Here is a 23,850-nt window from a genome sequence, read left to right as displayed (position 1 = left end):
AGGGGAGGTTCATAGAAATAAACAGAATTCTAATAAGAATTAATTTTTATTTCTATACTCATCTGACGTTCATACTGTATACATACCCACCCTCCTCCACCACTAGCTTGTGATATTAAGGAATAGGGAATACTTTTATCTTCAAAACTGAGCAACATGAAACTGCTGGCGCTCCTTACCAATGATAGATAGATTGATTAATTACTTTTGGGGGTAAACGTTGATAAACTGAGCTTCTGGAGGATAAGCAATATGAACATCAGGGGAAGTTCATAGAAACAAGTTTTCTTTAAAACAAGAAGCAAAAGTCTTCTTACCCCATAGCCTGCCACTGGTCCAATACCCGATGCAGCCGCGATGTAGGGGTCTGGGTAGGGCCTGTCAGCATAGGCACTGTAATAGATCGATCTTTGAACGGGAAAAAAAAGAGGAAAAAATTTCCATTAGTAAGCGGGTCCTGGAGTACATAATATGTGAGACTAACTACCCGACTACAGAGATCATCAGTAGGCACAGCACAAAAACTCAGGCAATTCACTTTCCCAATACCATGCTCAGAGAGATATTAGATTATTTTAAAATGCATTTAGCTATCCATCACCGAGCATATAAACAGTACAGTACTTATTTTTAGTACTAGCTATTCAAAATAAAAATGTTACAAAAATCAAAGATAAAATATCCTGAACTTGGTATTCCAATATTATTTCTAAACCAAATTAAATTTAAATCCTATTACTGAAGCTTCAAATAACATTTAAAATGCAAAAGACATTTACATAATGTGTCAACAAATAAGGGATTTCAACACCATTCCTTTAAACCCATATAAAATTCTTATTCATTACATATATACAATAAAACATCCAAGAATTTATCAAGGAATTTTTCCAAAACATAACACTAACCTTTACCAAACTCAGTTCCAAATACACACATTATAGATTTCAAGAAACAGAAATTGAAGAGCCAATTAATATCTGACTGAGATATGAATAAAAAACAATGAAGCTAATTATGCACAATAAAAAAAGTTTTCATAATAGATAAAATCTTTAAAGTCAGCAAAAGCTGTCTCTACCCATCATATGGTAAAGTCTTGAAATACATATACCTACTGTATAATACCATCTCCCAGAATACGGACAGTTTCTGGTTTCCTCATCACCACTGAAGTTCTTTTCACATTAAATAGAATTACTTTTGTTCAAAAGCTACAATACAATATTTCATATTTGCAAATAAACAACAATCAATAAATTAAACCAAAATACTAATTATTGTGAAATACTAGGCAAGATTTCCTTTGGTTTTTCTTCACCAACAAAATTTAAGATCTTCAATAGTACATTGATATTCAAATACTGTACTATAAAATTAACATAGCAATCTCATTATTTGAAAACTAAAACTCTGTACATGTATACCATATATTATGACGAAACAATTAAAATACTGTGGAAATAAATCAAAATACTGTAATGAAAAATACTAACTGAATCACCACTGCACCATTAGTCAAAAAGAACTCAAAAGATTTTAGAATGGATAAGAAAGATCCCGTGTATTCTCAATAACTAATTTATGCATAAAATGACTTGTGTACAGTCTTACTTCAATCAACAAAAACTATATTTCTGAAACTTTCATCACCTAACAACCCATTTTCATACTAACCTATTTCTTTCCTCTTCTATTTACTTCCTAATTGACCTGAGTTTTTGGTAGAACTGTGAAAGTGCTATTACCATGCAACATGCAATACCGAAGCTATTTATGTAACCCAAACATGAGACAAAGTATAAAACATTATATCAAAATTCATGCACAGTTTAGTTCCTACAGTGTAACTCAATACTATGCAGAAAAGATGGTGAAACAAAAATAATGATTAACTACAATGTCTAAAATACATTTCCATTCCACAGGGGCTTGTAAGATGGTTACATTGCATTTAGGCCATTTTCATGTAAGGTAATTGTATCCAATAACAATGAAAAGGCAAATCCATCTGGTATAACCCCAGTGACTAGTCCAGCTCACACTCCCATGCACACACAATCAGTCAAGAAGGCATTATCCCCCTATACATATTAATAAGTGCTGCTGCAGTATTGTTGGATAATAATAAAAATAGCTTAAGCTAGCTGTCAAGCACACCAAGTGATGACATAACACTTGATGTAAGTGATTACAGGGGGGGGTGAGATTTCCCAAATGGATAATAATAACCATTAATATTAAATTGTCCCAACACAGCTACCTACTGATTTAGGCCACTCCAACCAATTTAAAACATTAAAACCTCTATCAAAACCTCAAGAGGCAAATAAGTGAAGAAAAAATACAATAAAAGAAGACAAAGGTGCAGTCATTACAGGATGATATTGGCCTGTTACAAGTGGTACTTGTGAACCACCCTCCACAAGGCCGCAAACCACTGTAAACTATGTACACTGCCCAGGAACACCGCTTACTTCAAAAATATTTAAAAGCATGCATTCAACAAGTTTCTGTCTTACCAAAATTTTTGTCATCTATCATTTTTGAAACAATCGTAGAGTCTCCAATATTAACCTGAGGAAAACTATTTTTTTCATTTCATTGGCAAGAAGTATTACATTAAAATATGGATCCAAATATATTATATATACATGTATGTTAGATTTACCTTGAAAAAGTTTTTCGAAATTTAAATTTTTTACTCGACTACCATTGAAACAAAATGGTCTGAGGACTATCATCTGCATAAACAAACTGTCATCAAATTCATGTATGTCATTACCATAACACTTATGCTTGATAAAAATAAAAATCCTTGAATTTTTTTTTTAGAGTATTTTCTTTAAAAGCATTTGATAAAAATACATATATTGAAATTATATGTGAAATGTTCCATAATAATAATGTATTCAAACATGAAACCCCTTTACAAAGAAACCACTGAAGACAAAAATATATTTAGGTGAAAGTGTATGATTATTTGTATTATTTGTACAGTTTTATACCTAGTGGAAAAATCCTCTCTTTCCTAAGTACAAAATGCAATAATTTACTGTTAATACCAAAAAGATATCCAATAATTTATATCAGCATCTATAAATTATTTAAAAGATCTCTAAATTCATTGTAAATGTATGACTAATAAGCTTTCTAAGTCATTTAAAATACAGAAAATTATAACCAGTTTAATATGAATCCAAATTGAGGGATATTTTTGGCAATACAGGGTTTAAACAAAATATTAGAATTAATAGTTACGATATCAAAGAAACAACAGCTAATTTTACAAAATTCTGTAGATTAAATTGGTCAATGGCAATTTTTTTTTCTCTTTGATTTAAAATTGAGGAAAACTTCCTTATGGAAGTTTTTATATGCTAATTCTACCATGTTCAGGAGGAAATTATTTGTGATCCTTTTACAATTCCTATCCTTCCTTCTCAGATTCCTTTTAATATTCATTTCTAAATTTCTATTAATTTTCAATTTGCTATCAAAGTTTGTTTTCCATACATTAAGTTCTTACTCTTAAATAGGTTTTTAAAAGCGGACATACAAAAAATTTGCATATTTACAATAAGCGATTAAAAATCGTATTTTTCGCCAACTAAAACTCGGGCATTTTTCAAAATAATTTCAGTGAATGAGACATTATTACTTATTAAATTCACTAAAGCAAAAATAATAGTGCTGCTTGACTTGAAATTTACTTCAAATATTCATATCGTCTTGAATTTATCAAAATGCTCCTAAGATTACCTGAAATTACCACATATATACTAACTGAAAAAGGTCTGACCCAAACCTGTCCTTATCAACATAGTACGCAAATATGATTTTATACAATATTGTATCACCACTATTTTTTTTTTTCCAGTGAAAAACAATGCATGTTGTAATACTAAAAGTCCCAAATTCAATTAATACACATTACATAGCTGCACCTGGAATTCAAACTTCAATCTTGTTTTCATTAGAAGACAAACATATTCCTCTAAAGAGATACTCTGCAACAAAAAGACTACCATAAAAACTGTACTTGATCATACCAAAAATCATTACATTTTACACCTGTAAAGACAACTTACAACACCACTGTTCCAAATGGGAAAAGATTTTGACTGTCATACAACTAAATCTCCTACAACTTCCAGCCAAGTGTTACAGTAATGACCTACACTACAGCACATACCATGTATATATAAAATAAAAATGAACAAGATCATCTGCGTTCTGAAAGAACTTAACCCATTTTCACTCCTTTCATTCTGCTTAAGAGGCATTTGAGCATCAATTTATTCTCAAGTCTCCAGTTTCACTAATGCAGACTTCTTGATGCTCATATGCCTCAATAAATTAAAAGAGCTGTCACCTGCTGATTTCTTTGGTAGTAAATCTATATTCTATCTTCAGATCATTATACAATAGAATTTGAAAATAAAGGTGCACATCTCTTTATATATGATGTCTACTATAGTTGCCTTGTCTTTAAGACAACAATGGCAGACACCACTTCTAAACTTTGTGAAGGAACTCACCCGGCGGCTGCAATTGTGGGGTAAGCAGCTACTGCTGGAGGTTGAGCGGCCGCCGCTGCTACTCCATATGCTCTTGCCGCAGCAGCGGTGTAAGCGTTCGCTGCTGCTGCATACCCTGCCTGTGGAGCCGTTGAGACAGAAAGTGTTGGTGTTTTAAGGAGCTGCGCGGCGGAGACCCCAACGGCGGCAGGGTTGACCGCAGTAGGTTGGCCCACTGCTGCCGCTGCGGCTGCAGCTGCTTGCTGTAATGAAAGGGGGTGGCTCCTTATTCATGCACAACACACAGCCAGCGCAAGCAACATAATGCAACACTACCCCACCGCCAGCAAGGTCAGCCTTAACATCAAGACGCAAATTAAAACTCTTCTATCATTACCACAGTGCAACTTCTTGTAAATCTATCTCTTAACTTGATAAATATCAATGATAAAAGTATACATCACTCATTAATGCTTTTACAACTTTGTTGGGGATGACGTTTGTACACAATTAAAAATCGGAAACAATCTTTAAAACCATTAATCTTTCAATACACACGTTTCAGGTTTCAGTTCCAAGAGAAAACTAAGAACCAATATAATAATTTATCAAAATGTAACTTACAAATAATATTGAATTTAACACAATAATTTTTGGTACCTATTGCAACAAGCATTCCTGGAATTAAATGTTAATTTCCTTGTTGTATCACTGTAATTAAACTTTTCAGGTTAACCTTCTATTATTAAAAAAATTATCTTGAAAAAAAAAAAAAAATATATGAGCTGATCTACAGTTGAACACAGTACACTAAGGCAATTAAAAATAATACCCACCTACCTACATCAAATAATAAAGGACAAGAACCTGTAAGGGTATAACTTTAATTTAACTATGGATACTTCAAATCTAAATATGGTAAATTCAATTTAATATTTCCTATGAAGATTCTGAGTTCCTTTAAGATGAAGAGTAATAAAACTTTATACTGCAGTGAATTTTCAATATTGGGCATAAATAGATATTTGTAACCTTTAAAAAAAATTAACAACTGGACATGTTTCAAACAAATAGGTAACAAATACATCTCCATACTCTAAAGAGGTATTTTAACTTAATCATAAAAATGAAAGAAAACAAAACATCCCTTAGACTTTACATAAGAGGGTGATATCATTTATCATTCTTGTATCAATAGATTTTAAAGGGCAATTTATAAAACCTCAATAATAAAATAAAACAAAGCAACTTAAACAGAAGGATGGGGTTAGAAACTCCCCCCAAAATATTTACAGTACGTATTGCACGGTTAGCCACAATATTTCTCAGTATAGATAGGTGTTAAAACTTTTACATAGCCTTTTAGTGATCCACTAATAAATTTCCATGTAATAATCATTGACAAACTAAAATAACTTTCAAATATGTCTCGATTTCATAAGTACTATTTTTAATTACAAGAATAAGTAAACAATACAGGAACCTAAGAATTGAAATAAAACTACCATGACAGCCTATATAAACTATAAGAAATTTTCATCATAATGTCAACCTATCAGGAACATGCTGAAGAAAATGCCCATCAACATGGCAGATTTACTATACAGTATACTGTACACCTTGAAATTTACTGTAAAATATTTTATATTTGCAATAAAAACATCTATTCAGTACTGTACTCCACATGGATGAACCTATTGCATACATTATAAACACCTTTTATTTTTCAAGATAAAACAGTTTTGTAGCAGCCCAATACATGTCATCTCTATTGAAAAGGAATGATTTTGTAGGCATTCACTACATGACCGTTAAATTAACCATGTGTATAATAAATAAATTGCATAGTGTTTTATGACATGAGGTGATTTTAAAAGCTTAATCAAAATTCAAAACTAACCTGCATAGCAATTACAATGAAAAATAAAGAACTAAACTTTTGTCCTATTCATAGCATAAATGGGGACATTTAAAAGCCCCAGTTATGCTTCAAACAATCATTCATTATTAAAAATACGATGTAACCCAGAGGCCTTAAAATCAAACATAATCCATTGCAATATAAAACAAGGTACTAAGATTGTGTGCAGAATTTATGTCTTTTATTGGATATTAATTGTTCTGCCCTCTTTCCTATTAAAAGCTTAATTCGTTCATTAAGACAAAATTAACATTATAGGCATTACGATTGGTTATTTGCATCATCCAACAGGCATTCAGAAGCATTACCTCCTGCCTTTTATGTTTTAGCTATATTCTTTCTTCTATATTCATTTTCACAATATAATTTTTAGCCTTGTCTTTTTACAATTACCATCCTTCATTTAGAATAAATTTTCAGGGGTAACCCTATGGGAGTCTGGAAGGGTACGCTTGGACTGATTGCCTAATTTAATTATAATATTACTACTACTAATAATACTATAATGATGATGAAAGTACCACATTCAAACCCTTTCAGGATAAAAAGGCCCTTAATTAATATTGCAGTGCAGACAATTAATCAGTAAAATTATAAGAAACACTATTCTTCAAAGAGAATGGAATCAATATAGAAACATTTAAGGGTTTATTTATGCAGGGAAAACACCATCCACTATAGGATACTCTTATCTTAAGTAATAAAAGTCTTATCTGAACTTGAGAAGAGGAGGCAGAACAGGAAAATACAGAAACCACCTTTCGGTTGATATATGTCACATAGTTATATAAACAATTTCCTAAAATAACACACCCATTGTTCACTTTGTCTATCTTAAGTTAATGACAAATCAACAACGGACATGTCAGAGACAATTATTTGTTGCAGTATACGACATATATCGAACAAAAACCCTGTAATAACCCACTCTGCCATACTTCCTACTTCTTCAAAATCAGATAAGAGATAATCCCTCAATGGCAGCATTTTCACCAGAAAGGAGGCAATAGTTTCTGGAAAGCTTTAACTTCTTACAAATTTCACAATAAATCTTCATGACTAATTTTAAAGGGTCTTTTTAACCTGCCACAATCAGGAAAAATATGAACAAGGTAAGCTTGATGATCTGTATCGATATTTTCTTCCACAATTGACAAGGCAGGAAATTGTGGTGAAGAATAGAAGTGTAACTTCATGACAAAGAAAGTTTACAAATTTATTGCATCAACTGCTACTAAAGACACCTGCATAGTTAAAAGCATCACTAATGGTTTGGTGAAAACCTAACACAACAGCTGTATTTACCCCCATACCTCTCATTTGACCACCAAACCCCATCAATAATCCCTAGAATATCCTATATCATCAGTGCCTCCTGATTTGGGTCTCCATTCTATTCTAAAGCTGTCTGTCTGTCTTGCTCAGGATAGTAAACCAAGTTTCAATCCATAAAATAAATGTTTGTGGGATTCTGTTCTTTTTCTGTGTGATGCTATTTGCATTAAGATGGTTTTGGCATGTGAAAGAAAAGGACGGAAAACTGTTAATAAAACGGTAAATATGGAAGTGACAGGAAGAAGAATTGTAAGTAGGTCCAGGAAAGCGTTGAGAAATTCTTTCAATCTCTCTCTCACTTGTATAATCTTTGAAGATATTTTTCCTTCTGTTATTTTGCTATTACTTAAATGAGATTTTATTCAAGTGTCATGCTTATTGAGACTATTTAAAGAAAGGGATATACACCACTTGCAGCATTCTTGTGGAATTGTCACTTTTGTTGCATATCCTCCATTACTTATTCTAAAAACATGTTGGCCTAGTTCCTGAATATCCTGATAAACGAGCCAAAATATGCTTTCACCAAATATTTCAGCAAAATGGGGAGCAATCATAACTATATTTGGCACCTGGTATACAATTCCAATATCACGCCTTTCTTTTTAAAATTTACCACAACAAAGAAGAGGGACTTGATGCATTACAATAATCCCATTCCTCAGAAGGGTGGAATAAATCTGCTGGAATATTTGTGAGTAAAACCTCTCTTTTATACAAACAGCATTTCTTTTTTTAGATTTTTTAGTTTTAATGCTTTTTATCAACTGCACGAATGCAAATTCTTTTATTAATTGGAGTCTATCACATTTTATAGCATTTCGGGGAGATCTTTAAAAGTTTGAAAGTAAATAAACCTAAATCTCTCTCCCCCTCTTTTTATATCCTTTTTACTTTAACAAACATTTATTTTTGGTTGAAATTTATTTATATGAGTAAATGTACCAAAAGGGAATGACTGTTTTATAGTAATTGGAGGGATCTTTATAAGTGAAAAAACTAACACTTAACACATGAATGCATAGCAAATATATACGACATTCCCTATTAACCTGCAGCATATAACCCCTTAAATCACAATAATCACAATCTGGATTTAACGGGAAGAACTAAACGACCACCTCTTAAACCAACAACGAAAAGAACTAAAAGGGTGACGGTGTGGTAAAGTACCCAAGCACTCCTATTAACATAAACTGCCATATAAACTCAATACTCCAATAGAGGGGCATGACTATTATTGAAAGTATACAGGGAATTTTTAGTCTTTTAGGGTAGTCATGAACATTCGACAAGCTTCAAGAATGAAGCCATATAAAGGTAAGGGGAGATTCATCAAAATAATTAGGTCTTTTCTCTTCTGTATTATCTAAAACTGTGTCTTTGTCTCTTTTTTTACTTTAAAACTAATTTATAGCTATTGAAATGCACCTATACAAGCAATGTAATGCACTTATGCTGTATGAATGTGAACTGTAAAAGAAACTACTGTACTATATTTAGTGTACTGCTGTATGGTTATAGATTTTTAGATTTTCAGTATCTCTACAGGCTGAGGATGAATTATCATGGATTATAACGTTTTCGCTGAAATAATTGACGTCCAACTTCAAACTTCCATCTCTCTTTTCTCCACTCCTATATAGAATAAACTTTTGGGCCCCATTCCTCGCAGTCTATAAAATAGTTAGTTCAAATACAGTACTTAACCATAATTCTTGAAAAAAAATTGACACCCAGCAAAAAGAATCAGGTGGATTGGAATAAAGTTAACAAGAACTAGTCAATATATATGGAATATCTTTCAATTGGCAAGAGTAAACGCAGTATCTTGATTTTCTAATGTTTCCCATTTCAATAATGGTCTAAAATCACTTTTTTCTTCTCTCTCTTTTGTTTGGGATATTTTAAAACCCCTCCTTCGAGAGGATTATTAACTGTATCTACACTAAATACACTCGGAAAGTTTACCCATAAAGTCTGGTAAGTGTCAAATAAAAATCATGTAAAGCAATAAACTACGTCATGGATTTCTAGTTTATACAATCAAAATTTTAACCTAACCATGATTTTTTGTTCATACCTCTAAATAAAAGATTACTAATCCCTACTGTATAAATAAAAATAAGAGTACTTTTCAATTTTTAGTGGAATTAAAAATAGTACTTTTGTATATTTAGTAAAACCTATCTTTAATAAATTCCAACTTCATAAGAGACTATTTTGCATATTAACTGATTTACTTGATAATAAACTGTAACAAAACTAATAAATCACATTAATAAAAAAGGTCAGATCCTTTCCCAAATGATTAGTTAAAGAATCCTAACAGACATAATCTTCTATAACGCGAGTATTATTCTATGTGCATAGACAACTACACACTTCTGTCCTCTCTCTATAAAGCAAATGGACTGAAATAATTCTGATGAAGTTTTCTTTGGGAAGACAATAATCATTTTATTTATTGCCTATTGAGGGCACAAAGCAATTGACATGTTGCATGCCTAATCTAATGGGGCCTAATTTCCAAGCCATTGTTTTTCTCAGGCACATCCAGGTCTTAAGAACGTTGATATTATATTGAACTTTGGGCTGATAAGGTTTAATATATAAAATTATTGTTGTAAAACTTCATTAGAGAATTGAAATTTTCTATTTTCCTTTTTGCTGTTTTAATTTTACCAGTTATTTTCTCTTCATCAGACAGATTATCAAGGCACTGTTCATCATTCCAATATTTTTTTTTTATTTTCCCCTTCAATTCTTCATCCAATAGGAATCATTTATATGTTTGAGACTCATCTAAAATCATCATACATCACCTTGAGTGATTATATAAGCACTAGCTGTCTTAAATACATAAACAAATCTAAAAAAAAAAAAAATAAATAAATAATAAAAAATGCCAAAATAAGTTAAAAATTTAGAAGGGTAGTGCTGAGGTGTATAGAGCATTAGTAGATTGGGATCTTGATCCTTTTAATAATTTACTTATTACTTGAAATTCATAAAGTAAAATCTTTCAGGTCACAAAATTTTACAACAGGAGTAGTGTTTTGTATTGGACAGCTGCTATATATCTGGTAACACCATTCATCCATATTGGATGGTTAGAATACTTTCTCAGGTTTCTACTCAAAAGGGACATGGGAACAAAAATTACGAAAATTCACATATTAACCCTCCCTTAACAATTCTTCCTTAATATCAAAAAATTTCAAATGGTGAGTCTCAGAAGATATCAGATCCCACTGATGGTTTTAGAGATATTGGTTAAGCAAGAGATTACCTCTTCTGCAGGTAACAAAAATGAGGTCTTATCCTTCTCTACCACTAAACATAATAATCTTCCACAGTATCATAATGTGTTGGTATCAGCTGGTCAAAGAAACCAAAATATGCGTGTGAATGGGATTAAAAATGTCATTCCAAAAAAAAGGAAAGCTCCATGCATAAAAAAAATGGGAAATAAGCTTATACTTTCTTATACATTTCTCATATCTAATCATAAACTGGAAAAAAATGGAAGACCGAGAATATAAAAAAAGAAAACCAGACTGTCAACCATAAGTCAATAGAAACTGACATATTGATAAAGAGGACAGTCATTAAATTTTGACCAACAATGTTAAAAAATCTAATTAAAAGTACATTCAAAATTTCAACTTACTCATATCATTAAGTAACTTAACCAATCTAGAGTCTTATTTCTTGACTCTTCTTAGACTGGCTTAAAGGATCAGTTTTATTCTTTACTAAGAGAAAAATCAGATTGGCTCAAGAGAAAGTTAAAGATTTGGACATCGAAGTGAAAAGAGACCACAATGAAAGGATGGCACGCAAAGAGAGCGATGCAGCTGGGACTGGAAGAGGGCTGCAAAGACTTTTGTACCACCAACAGTGTACCTTTAATGACTCACTGTGGGCAATAACCCATATAGAATTCACATTTTTAACAGTGAATTAGAAGCATTAATTTTGAAAATAATAGTAGTAGTAGTTGTAGTAAAAATAATGTAATAACAGTAAAAAGCTAATTCTATGATACCTATATTAAAATTTGTATTTGGATTTTGGTAAGTGTAGTATGTGCAAAATAGAATTCAACTGTGCAGGTCAAGGAACAGTTATAACACCAAAATGAGGCAGTAGCTCATCTACCAGAATAACCTATAGAGTTAACAGATAAACATAAATGGACTGGGGACATATAGATGTATCAACGCTAAGGGAAAAAAAATATATTCAGAAACCTTTACATATGATATATAGAATGAGTGCTTTTAAAAGTAGAATACAATTACAAAGAAGTTGCACTGTGGAGACCATAAAAAGCTAAAATAAAAGATACATGGTGAACTTTGCAAATCATAATGTAAGGGGGAAAGAAATATGACGGGGCAACACTGAATGTGAACTACACTAAAAATAAGAAGGAAAACAGATGCAAGGAAGACATCAAGATTCTCAATTAGTGCCTATCTATAAAAGAAAATGAGAGCAAGACATCTGACATAGTATAGAAAGAAACATACAAACAGTAAGCAAAGTACAAATTCTTGAAGCACAACATGACTGAATACATGTTCAGTATAATAATCAATGTGATAATTTTATATAAAAAGGTGCTATTTTCAAGACTTTGACTTTAAAGGAAGAAACACTTTGTGCTATATGAAATATGAAATTCTTAGTTTTCACATAAAGGTACTCAGCTAGGGCAAGACAGTGAAAAATAATGAAAGGTAAAAGCAACTAAAGTAAATAATGCATTCGATTATATTTGTTATATATATATATATATATATATATATATATATATATATATATATATATATATATGTATATATACATATACATATATATATATACAGTACATATATATATATATACATATACATATACATATACATATATATATATATATATATATATATATATATATATATATATATATATATATATATATATATAAATATATATACATATATATATATATATATATATATATATATATATATATATATATATATAATATATATATATATATATATATATATATGCAGATGTGTATTCATACATACATAAATATAATCATAATTCCATGCACGTATGCATATACAGTATACAAAAATGTACCAATATAACGTATGGATATTTCTTAACAACATATTCCTGATATTCATGAATATGATTATACTAATAACAGAATCTCTCTGTATATAATTAACAACCAGAACTGATTCATTGTATAAAAACAGATAAAACTTATATTTCTTTGAATTAACACAGAGGAAGAAATTCACACTGCAAATATTAAGAAACAAAGGTTGATAATTTTCGAACCAACTGTTGTACTTTAATAAAATTTGGAACATTATTGCAGAACTATTTTCTTCACTTTGTTAAAAACAAAATCAAGAGCAATTTGCTATAAAGTATTATTCCTTCACCTACATTGACGGGCTACCATGAATATGCATTCAGTACAAAAATATACCTCATTTAAAGTATATACTGTATTAACATACATACATAATAGCAAGAAATAAATAAAATAATTTGTAATAATTTTGATTCATTTCAGAAATAAGCATATGATAAATAAATAACAATGTGTATTGTGGTAATTCAAAAATGAGTAAGTTTACTGTAGAGTACAAGAATAATATATAATCAGACATCAAATGACATATATGCACAATTTTTATAATCATTACTTCAAATAATATACAATGAAAAAATACAAACCTCATTAACGGTGGGACTCCTCGAATAATATTCTACACAATAACCAATAACTAAACCTACTCATTCTCAGCCAAGATAATATTCATTATAATTCTAAAAACACACAAGCCAAACATCTACTTTATCATTCAATTTTAGCAATTAATATAAAAAATCTATACCAAAGGCTTTCCTTAAACTGGAGAATTTAATTAATTCCACCTTTAAAATAACACTGCAGGCAGATGAAACACTGATTACACAAAAAAAAAAAAATAAAATTTAACTTTTTCAATAATAATTTTTAACTTAATTTTGTAATTTACCTTAATGTATTCTATGAAACCTTTCTTTGTGTAATCATGATTGCTGGAACAACATTCCTTCTTTGTCAAAGACTGACTGTGCAAAAACAGCTCAAGCTAAAAATAAAAAGTATTAGATCTTAAGAGTCAATGGGTTGAAAAAAGTTGTGCAAAAAGGGCTGTGTGGTAATTCATTAGCCAGGCTGTGAAATAAGCAAGCAACACATGCTTTTGTTTGGCCACTCCCTTTCACTGAGCTATTATAAAATGCTAGAGCAGTATGAGGAAAAGCAGGTCCATCTTCAGTCATAATTACAAGATGAAGACCATATTTAACTATTGAAATTCAAACTGGACTGCCTTTCCATTCTCTAAAAGAATTGTAATGGGTGTCAAAGGGATAACTATCTACATTCCATGGCAATAATGTGCAGCATTAATTAATCAGCCACACTCAGAACAACATTTTTTTAATTTAAACCGTTAATGTCAAAATACAGGGTGTTAGCAAGTACTGTATTCTGAGTGTTGCTTCATCTTAAAAAAGTAAATTACTACTGTTAAAATCCAGGTAAATGGACTAAGGATCCTCAACAATATGCAAAATAAACCAAAAAGGCAAAATTTAGCACCTCTTGTCTTCTGTAAGGGGGAACTGATAGGCAGCAGTTAATATGCTTAGCACATAAAGTCAATACTAAAGGGAAGGTTTTGTGGCCTATCAAACAATAAAAATAAGGATCCTATGGAACATTCCCATGTGAAAGTTAGTCAAACAGTGAAAAAACATCGAGCACTTTCCTGATTTTCAGAAAGCTACAATGATTGCACATTGTTTTGACTCATCTATTAGAGAAAGCTACATTACTACACAGCAAACCATTTACTTGTCACGAAAAAGTATGATCACTAATAAACGACAAGGTAAAATACTGGTCATAATAGGTGTCTAAGGCACTGTGACTGGTGAACAAACACAAAACTTTACAGCACTTACTGGATTCACCTGAAGAGGAGTTGCTGTTGCTGCTTGCGCTGCTAGGAAGGGGTCATAATAAACACCGCTGCAAGAGAACCAAAATACTAAGTTTCGGTACAAAACCCATTGGATGATCCAGGCAAGTTTTAATTTACCTTTCCTCAAATCCAAATATCAAGTCAATATAATGTTAATTCTCTTTAGGTACTAAGTTTCGACAATACTGTAGTTCTGAACAAATAAGAAAAGCATTACCAATAAATATTCAAATTAATGAAACAATTTTGCATATTACTTCATCTCATGAATTTGCCTGGTAAAAATATTATGACCTTAGAATAATATGAAAGTAGCTAGATAAATTTTAACAGCATGTGCAGAAAATGTCACACAGCAACCTTGTAAGTGACTGTGTCTAAATACTGACCATCCTGTCTCCTTGAACTATATGGGTTAAGGTAGTTCTCCTGGTTTCTTTAGACAACTGCGGCTGTGCTGCTGTGGGCATCCTCATACCAGTTCCCCATCTATCAACAACTGAATATCTTGGCTGCTCGTCTTACCCGTACAAAACTGACTTGGGCCATTTCAGTTAACTAAATACTAATCTATATTTATAATACAGAACTGTATTGTTCCGTCAACAAAATTCACTTACCATTTGGTACTCAATGTTTATGATCCTTATTACACTGAAAACTAGTTATCAATATTTCAGACAAAACTGAAGAGGTAAAGGAATATTTCTCGCCAGTTTCTACTGAAACATTTGATAGCTAACTAACAGTTTTCTTGAAAATCAGCCACTTACTAAAAGAGTTCATGACTAACAAATCAGAACAAATTTTGTAAATGAGCAGTTTTCTGATGTCAGCACTCTGTTATGCAGTGGGGCAGTCAGTAGCAAGTCTGAGTGTCCATGTCTCAGTCATGAGTTTAGTTTTCTATCTACCACCCAGGGTTAATCAGTGACCAATTAGTTGTCTAAGAAGCTCTTAATCCTCATATGTTGCTTTAAATTAGAGAATTAATCCCTATTAATCTTAATGCAGAATACACAGAGAGGGCACAGGAAAGTTGAACAATTAAAACACATTCAAACTTATTTCCAAAATCCCCAAGCATAAACCGTGCTAAATGCGTGTGCAGGATAAATCCAGAGCATAGCACACATTCAAGTCAACAACACAGAAAAAATCATCTACAACTATGATGGTCTGTACGTAACATACTAATAGTGGCTCTCAAAAGTTAATGAAAATACCTTACTAGAATAGCATAGTTTTAAAGAATTCATAAATAATCTATCACCCACAGCCCCAGCCAACACCAGGTAAAACAAGATAGAAGCTACTCAAAAATTAAAAAAAAAATAAACAAAACTTAGGTGCAGCTCAAGCCAAAGATGATAGACAATTTACAAAGCCATGTTCAATACCAATGCACTCCTAGTAAAATATCTCATCTGCTACAGCCATAAGTAATAATACACAGCATGAGGTCCAAAATAAACCTAGCAGAGTCAATGTCACTCCCAACAACAGGTGAGAGGTTAAATACATTCCCAAGGTGTCAGCAGCATTATGTAATGATCTAAACAAAGAGTTATGTCCAAAAGTGTGAGATGCCAAAGTTGGCTGGCAAGAGATAAGCCAGGGGAATTTTAATAGCTCTATTTTGTGGATTATAAAAATAAACATGCACATTTCTCAAATTAATTCTATAACTTCTAAAAAAAAATAAAGAGATAACATACATATTCAATATGCAATTTAAATTATACTGTAAGTTATGAAAATAGATAAGCTTAGTAACAGTTATTCTACAAAATATAAGTTTATGACATAATTGGATCAATGAAATACCTAAGAGCATACAAAATTCAGATCCTAACTCAGAAAAAAAAAGCTCCTTGAAAAAAGGTACACACAAAAAAAAAATTATTCAAACTATGAACAGCAGCTAAATGGTTATGCATTGTGTTGAACTGAAAACAACTGAATCTCAATAGCTTCCTCCCCTGGCTTTTCTCTAGTTACCCAAAAGGCACGCCCTACTCACACTGCTACACAGCCAGCCAGCCTGTCCCTTGTTATCACAACCATGTGTCTGTTATGGCATAAAAGTCTGTCTCCACTGCCAAACAGTACCTACGAGGATGTAATAACACAAGCAGTACCAGCTAGTTTATACACCAGGAGATCACTCAACCATCTCATTACACATCATGGTCACAAAGTCCTCTCAACTATTAATAATAAATTGAGGGGAAGTCCTAGAGTTTTTAACCTACCAGCCCAAAGGACTCAGAAGGCCAACATCATGGTGTAAGGAGATGACAAGTGCTGACTCAGGTGACTATACTGAAGAAGAGGAAAGTATGAGAGACAGTCAGGTTGAGACTACACAACACCCCACAGACAACACGCAGTTACATGCATTTTAGCTCAGTCCCAAAGATCCATAGAAATCCAGTAATCAACTTTGGCTATCACAGACGCAAATTTAAAATAGCCTGTTTTCTATTTACATTAATATCGAGGAATCACCCATTTGTATAAAAATTATTCAAATTTAGTCATACAACATATTCAAATGTTTCAAAAAGTGATTTAATGAAAGCTTTGTAAAACTGAAGTCAAACCATAGAGAATCATTATTTTAACTTTACACTAATGACATGGACTGATGCATATCCACAGCAGGTGTATTGACCAAAATGAGACTAAAACATCAGGTATAGTAGAGGCAATGCAGACGTTCCTGCTCCTGCTGTGTTTGCTGCTGCGTGATGTCATCAGGAGTGTAATGTAGCTGCTGTTCTCGTCTGGTACTGAAACTTACGGTGTGTAGCCATGCAGAGCTGTGGCGGCAGCTGTTAGTGGGGTGGGATGACGTGCAAGGGCAGTGGCCGGATACGTCCGAGCCCTGCCACGCTGGATCGCAACACCTCGGAGGGCCGCCGCTGGAGGCATGCAAAATGATCAACATTCATTACAGGCACAACTCACTTCAGACGGCAGGCACAGGACAAAGGCCTTTCCTGATTCCAGAGGCCCAAGACTCACCAATGACTGGACTAAGTTGGCAGACTATTTCCCTGTGCCCACACACCACACACACCAAACCATTTTATGTCAATAACATTATCACATTCTAAATATACAAATTAGGTTTTACCCTGAACTATTTCCCCATTAGGACAAGCCAATGCCATCATAGTAATAATTATTTAATTTATATTTTCTGGCCATCTCATTTCATGTTCACAGTAAAAACATGTTGTAGGTTAGTGAGTGTTGGTAGTATATAAATATGAGTGTTGTGTACTGGGCCAGGAAGTGGTGTGTGTGATAAATAATAACAACCAACTGCTGGTAGTCCCAGGCATCTGGAGAGGATAAGGCCTGCTGCCGCTGCCCAGACTTCCTCCAGGGCCAAACACTAGCCAAGCCTTGAATCACAATCCGACATACGGTGCAGGCTGCTACGGGGGTTGAGTGCACTCTTCAATATGTAGTAGCTAAGATCCATGGGGGTTGCAACACAAAACAGTCCATAGAGTGGAGTCAGTAGGGGGAACACCATCGACCACATTGATGGTGACCTCAGTGTGGGGCCCAACCCACGCAGAGGGAAGCAGTCCAACCCAGACAGATGAAAGCGTCATCTTTTGTCATTATCTACCCTAAGCACAGGAGACAAATGCTCCTTACGTAAACCACCATGTCAGTGGATACTTCTCACCATAGCACTACAACTAAAGCATGCTCCAGGTCCCATAAAACACACACAATCTTCACGTAATGAATTTTTTTTATTTGATCAGTCCCGTCTCGTGATGAAATCTAAGGTTATCATATTTAGTCATAGAAAATTTTGGAGGGTTTGTAATTTTATTATTAAATAAGCAAGATTAAATAAAATAGTAATAAACGAGCTTTTTTTTATCATATTTGCCAGTCCATTTACTCTGAGTAGTAGGATAATTGGAATGTGACTTAGAATTAGCAACACTTATGATCCTTGCATATCCAAGTATCACAAATTAACATACAATATTCTTAAGACACAAAAACAATTACCTCTACCATCAAGAGCACACCTGCTAAACACCAGGTCAAGAGCCGTGTAAAAAAGGGGAACTGAAATTACTTACTTTTAACGATGCAACTCTTTCATATCCAAGATACCTATGCCCTATAAAAATTGAGCAAGCAATTTAGATGACAAACCTGTTTTCATATATTAAGAGTGCTGTTAATCATGGAAGTTAACCAAAATAACCCATTCAAGCATGAAAACATAAAAACTGGGCAATGACCCGAGAGGGCTCACCATTAAAAATTTTAGTCGTCAGAAAAAGCATTGATAATTTAAATTCAATACCATAGTCAAATGTTAGGATTGTCTAATAGGATCGCTAAACTATATTTTAAAAATGCCATATTCAAACAGTGCAAACTTCGAACTACATAAATCGTAAAACAAACTAGCGAGATGGTTCTTACAGTTGGACGAACCACCGTGTTTTTTTTGATGGCATTTGTCCTGTGCTAATGAGAAAATAGATCAAGTGTAACAGACCATTTCAAGCAAAGCCAATCTAACAGAAGTAACGAAGTTGGAGCTCAAACTAATGACTACTGTACATTAAATCGACAAAGTTCATGTCCATAACGAGCTTTAGCAATCTGTCTGCAGGAACAACAAGAGGGAGTGGGGTGATCCTGGGCCCCCCCTCCATGGAGTGTAGTAGGGTAAGAATGTAATCAACATTAAATAAAAAGGTAATAATAATAATAACTCTCATCACTGATGCATAGTAATATTATGGCAGAGAGAATAATGACGATTAATTCAAGTCAAGTGCTAAACCCCATGCAAAGGAAAGTGTGCATTCAACCACAATAGCCAAGTACCTTCTACCGCTCGCCTTTAACATGGCACCACCAACACCAACTAAAATAAGGAAGAAAAGGTAACCAAAAAGCGCTTTAATAATCTTCTTGATGTGTCAACACCTTAAACCACCTATAAAATTTTTGTATGCAACAATCTATTAGTGGCACAGATTGTTACCTAAGTGATGTGCAACATTCTTCTCTCATTTTGGAGATTACATCAGTAATGCTTGTGTTAAAGGCGATAGAGAGAAGAAATCTTGTTCATTACCATACTCAAGGCGGCTACTGTTTAAGCTCTGAAGTGACAAAAAGCAACATTTTCATTGATTATTAAACTGCAATTCAACTGACAGAATAACAATAAATCAATATCAATTAAAAAGTAATAAAATCCTCATTATAATATTGACAATCTATGGCTTAATAACATCAAAAGTACTCATGACAACATCAAAAACAACATGGACATTACAGTAATTCTTTAATTAATGGATATATCACACTCAACCAAGCCAAAAAAAGTAAAATAAATAAACAAAAGATAAAAACAGAAAAAAAAATTTATCAGTCCAATGCCTTGGTGGGTTTGCTTGTTGTCTTATTGGGTAAAACACTGCAAGCATTCCGAGTCCAGGGGGGTTCTGAGCAACAAGGAGAGCTGAAATCCACAACAGTAACGCGCTCCATCCATAGCACTCGGGTCATGCTAGATGCAATCAAATCCTAGAGCCAAAAAAGTCCCGTCCAAAGCCAACAAGTCAATCATTCAACTAGCTAAAGTACCGATATTTACCAGCTTTAATTTGAGAGACCAGTAACTTGGTAGAAGTAACCTGCGTTTCCCATTTGTTTAGTGATGCGCAACATCTCGCAGTGAGGAGGGTATCAAACTAACCCGCTGGGGAAAGTGAAGTGAAGTGGTAAAAAAGTGTGGATGCTGGCTTGCGATAACAAATATGTCAATCCACTGGCAAGACAATTTATCACTCCGCTACTAATTATTATTATTATTATGATTACTCGTCAGCTCAAGGTATATTACAATGCAGTGAGTTCCACTAAGACAACAAGCACAAAAACCCACTAAGTAAACCCAATGGAAGAATCAGGCGCCACTTAAACTAAGGGCATCTAAAAGAATACAGATGGAGGAATATGAGAGGTTGATGTGAGGGGAACAGAGTGAAAGAAAGAAAGAGAGAGATACACACACAGAAGGCAAACCAGATGGAAAAAGGCTAATGGACAGGTCAAGCAATGATCAGTGCAAACCAGGCACTGTAAGAACAATAGATCTCCTTGATCATATACTATGTTCAAGAAGGACATAAGGAACTACAAAAAAATAAACACACAAATGCCACTGTCTAACAAAGAGGCCTTCTGTATACTGATTGTAGGAAACAGTGCCTGGGAAGACTGAAGTCTATTCTATGCCTCATGCTACCCACAATTTAAAAATTACTTAGCTTGCATAAACCTTAGATACAGACACTACACAAAGCACTTGCACTTCCAAATAACTAATTTTGGCAAAATTTCACTGACTAACTTACACAAAAATGTGAAAGTGCTTTAATTAAAGATAAAGTAAAATGTATTAATAAAATAAAGAAGGCCAATTTAATTAACATTGTGCCTGTTTACAAGTACACCTTAAAATGATGCACACAAAAGGTCTTGTAAGCAAAAGCAGATGCATAGTATACATTGTAAGTAAACAAAACTAATACATAGGTGGCCGATCAAGCACATTTAGAGACGTTCGGCATATCATTAATATTTTCAAGAAATATAATATACTTGAAATACAAAGCAGTTAATCTGGCAGAAATACTGATGTTAAAAAAGTTTATCAAAATAACTCACAAGAAAATTTATCTTAAAATCATGTGAATTTAGCTAAATTGTTTAAATGTGAAAAACTTAAATCACTGTAACCTACTTAAACAATTGATCTATGTTTATGAAAAGTTGCACATCATTACTGTCTTTATTTGACAGGCCTTGACAATCAATTTTAGTAAGAACAAACAGGGTGGAAAGGCAAAAAGGAGGATGAAATCTGCAGGTTTGCCAAAGCAAGATGCTGTGCTAAACATCATACTCCACAAAACTATTCTTCTATGTGTATGAAGTGTAATATGTGTACACTCAAATATAAAATAATCAAATTACACATTTCATTTGTCATCACTTACACTTTTACATACCATACATCAAAACACAAACATACATTCAGATATAAACAGAATATATATATATATATATATATATATATATATATATATATATATATATATATATATATATATATATATATATATATATATATACTGTCACTAGAGATATACAGCAAACTACATATTTAGCACACATATGTGAATATAAATTACTGTGTTTTATGGCTGCTTAAAGAGATTATCATCTTGCTGACATTTTATCAAAATAAGTCATTATTGATTACACAACAACCAAGGTTAAAATGCTAAAATTTTATTGAATTTACTAAGCTAAAGAATTAAAAGCACTCCTGTAGTTACATTAAATTTAAATCCACAATAATAAGTGTGATACTCTGACCCTATTACAATACTATACTCAATAGAAAGTACAGGCATATATTTTGTTGCATTATGTAGGGGATTTTACTTGACACTTGATTTTGGATCACAAAACACTACAAATAACAAAAAAATCCTTAAAGCATTAGAACATGTTTACTAATATATAAAGCCCTTGCCTAAACATTGTTTTATGCATAATTCACCTAAAGAAGATAATGTAATTAAACCTAAAGCAACTAAATCCAAAAGAATTATCGATAATGAATAAAAATATTCTCTACTTGATATATTTAACAGTGTACTGTATATTCTGTTGTGGGTACAATATAATCCACACATATCAAAACACACTTAAGGTATATATTCAACTGTGCATATTTCATACCATACCCATATATATATTATATAGATATATAGTATATAAATAAATATTTGCATACGATGAGTTTCATACCAATGGGAAAATTGCCTTTAATGAGTATATGCAACACAGATATAGAGTATATATTATGCATACAATATATATATATATATATATATATATATATATATATATATATCTTATTGTAATCTAACATTTAGATAGATTTTTTAAAAAGGCCCATATATGTCTATACTGTTAACAAAAAGAGGTTATGTTAACAATGATGATGATGTCATCAAATACTCCAGGTATACATTACTAGGAATGCAAAAAAAAATTAAACCCCCCACACAAAGATTTACAGTAATAATGAACATTTACTAAGACATTCCCTGTAATGTGTTATTTTCATATGGGCTTAGTGTGTGTGTTCACACAAATAAATGTATGTGTGGATATATAATTCTAAAATAAGTGAAATAATGACATAAATGCCCTTATTCAAATTAAAGGGATAGAAACTCATTAGGATACATTAAGACCTTTCACCTTAGAGTTTTGAATACCCCCAAAGTTCTGTTATACACTGATAAATTTCTAAGGATGAGTAATTAATGGATGTTTAATAATTAGGTCATACCTAATCCTCCTGAGACAAAGACTAAAAATTGGACTTCACGGAAGAAATCTTGAGAAAAAATTACAACAGTACTCCATAGCCTTAGAAAATGGCCGTTACCCAACTGATCTCATATCTTGAAAAAGTCTTGCTAAGATAATGCTGATACATATTCAATGTGAAGATATTTCTTCTTAAGCAATGCTCTCATCTCTCCCTTGAATTCATGTCAAAATGGGCATGCATCGCTGTCATACACACTGATGCATTCATATATATATACTGTACAGACACACACACACACACACACATATATATATATATATATATATATATATATATATATATATATATATATATATATACATGTATATAGACACACACACACATACACACAATCATACACACTGCAAGGAACAGTGAACATAACAGTAGCTGACATTCAACTACATTGCAAATAGCTAATCACTACAGTATGTATTTCTCTAAATTGAAATTTAGTGATTCATTCATCACAAAATAAAATAGAAAAAAATTTTTACTAAATTTAGGTGTGAAGCATACATCACAAAAAGGTCTAGTAGTAAAAATGATATGTAG

General features: G+C 32.5%; 1 protein-coding gene across 1 annotated transcript in view; it reads right to left on the bottom strand.

The window, feature by feature from the left end:
- LOC137654686 (RNA binding protein fox-1 homolog 3-like) overlaps nt 1-23,850 on the bottom strand; it is a 66,679-nt gene that overhangs the window by 10,403 nt on the left and 32,426 nt on the right. Inside the window, 4 exon segments of the mRNA XM_068388562.1 lie at nt 318-408; nt 4,542-4,783; nt 14,812-14,878; nt 17,638-17,758. Of these exon segments, the coding sequence (XP_068244663.1) occupies nt 318-408; nt 4,542-4,783; nt 14,812-14,878; nt 17,638-17,758 (521 nt within the window).

Source organism: Palaemon carinicauda, chromosome 15 (genome assembly GCF_036898095.1).
Source record: "Palaemon carinicauda isolate YSFRI2023 chromosome 15, ASM3689809v2, whole genome shotgun sequence".
Lineage (NCBI taxonomy): Eukaryota > Metazoa > Arthropoda > Malacostraca > Decapoda > Palaemonidae > Palaemon > Palaemon carinicauda.
This window is presented reverse-complemented; position numbering and strand designations above follow the sequence as displayed.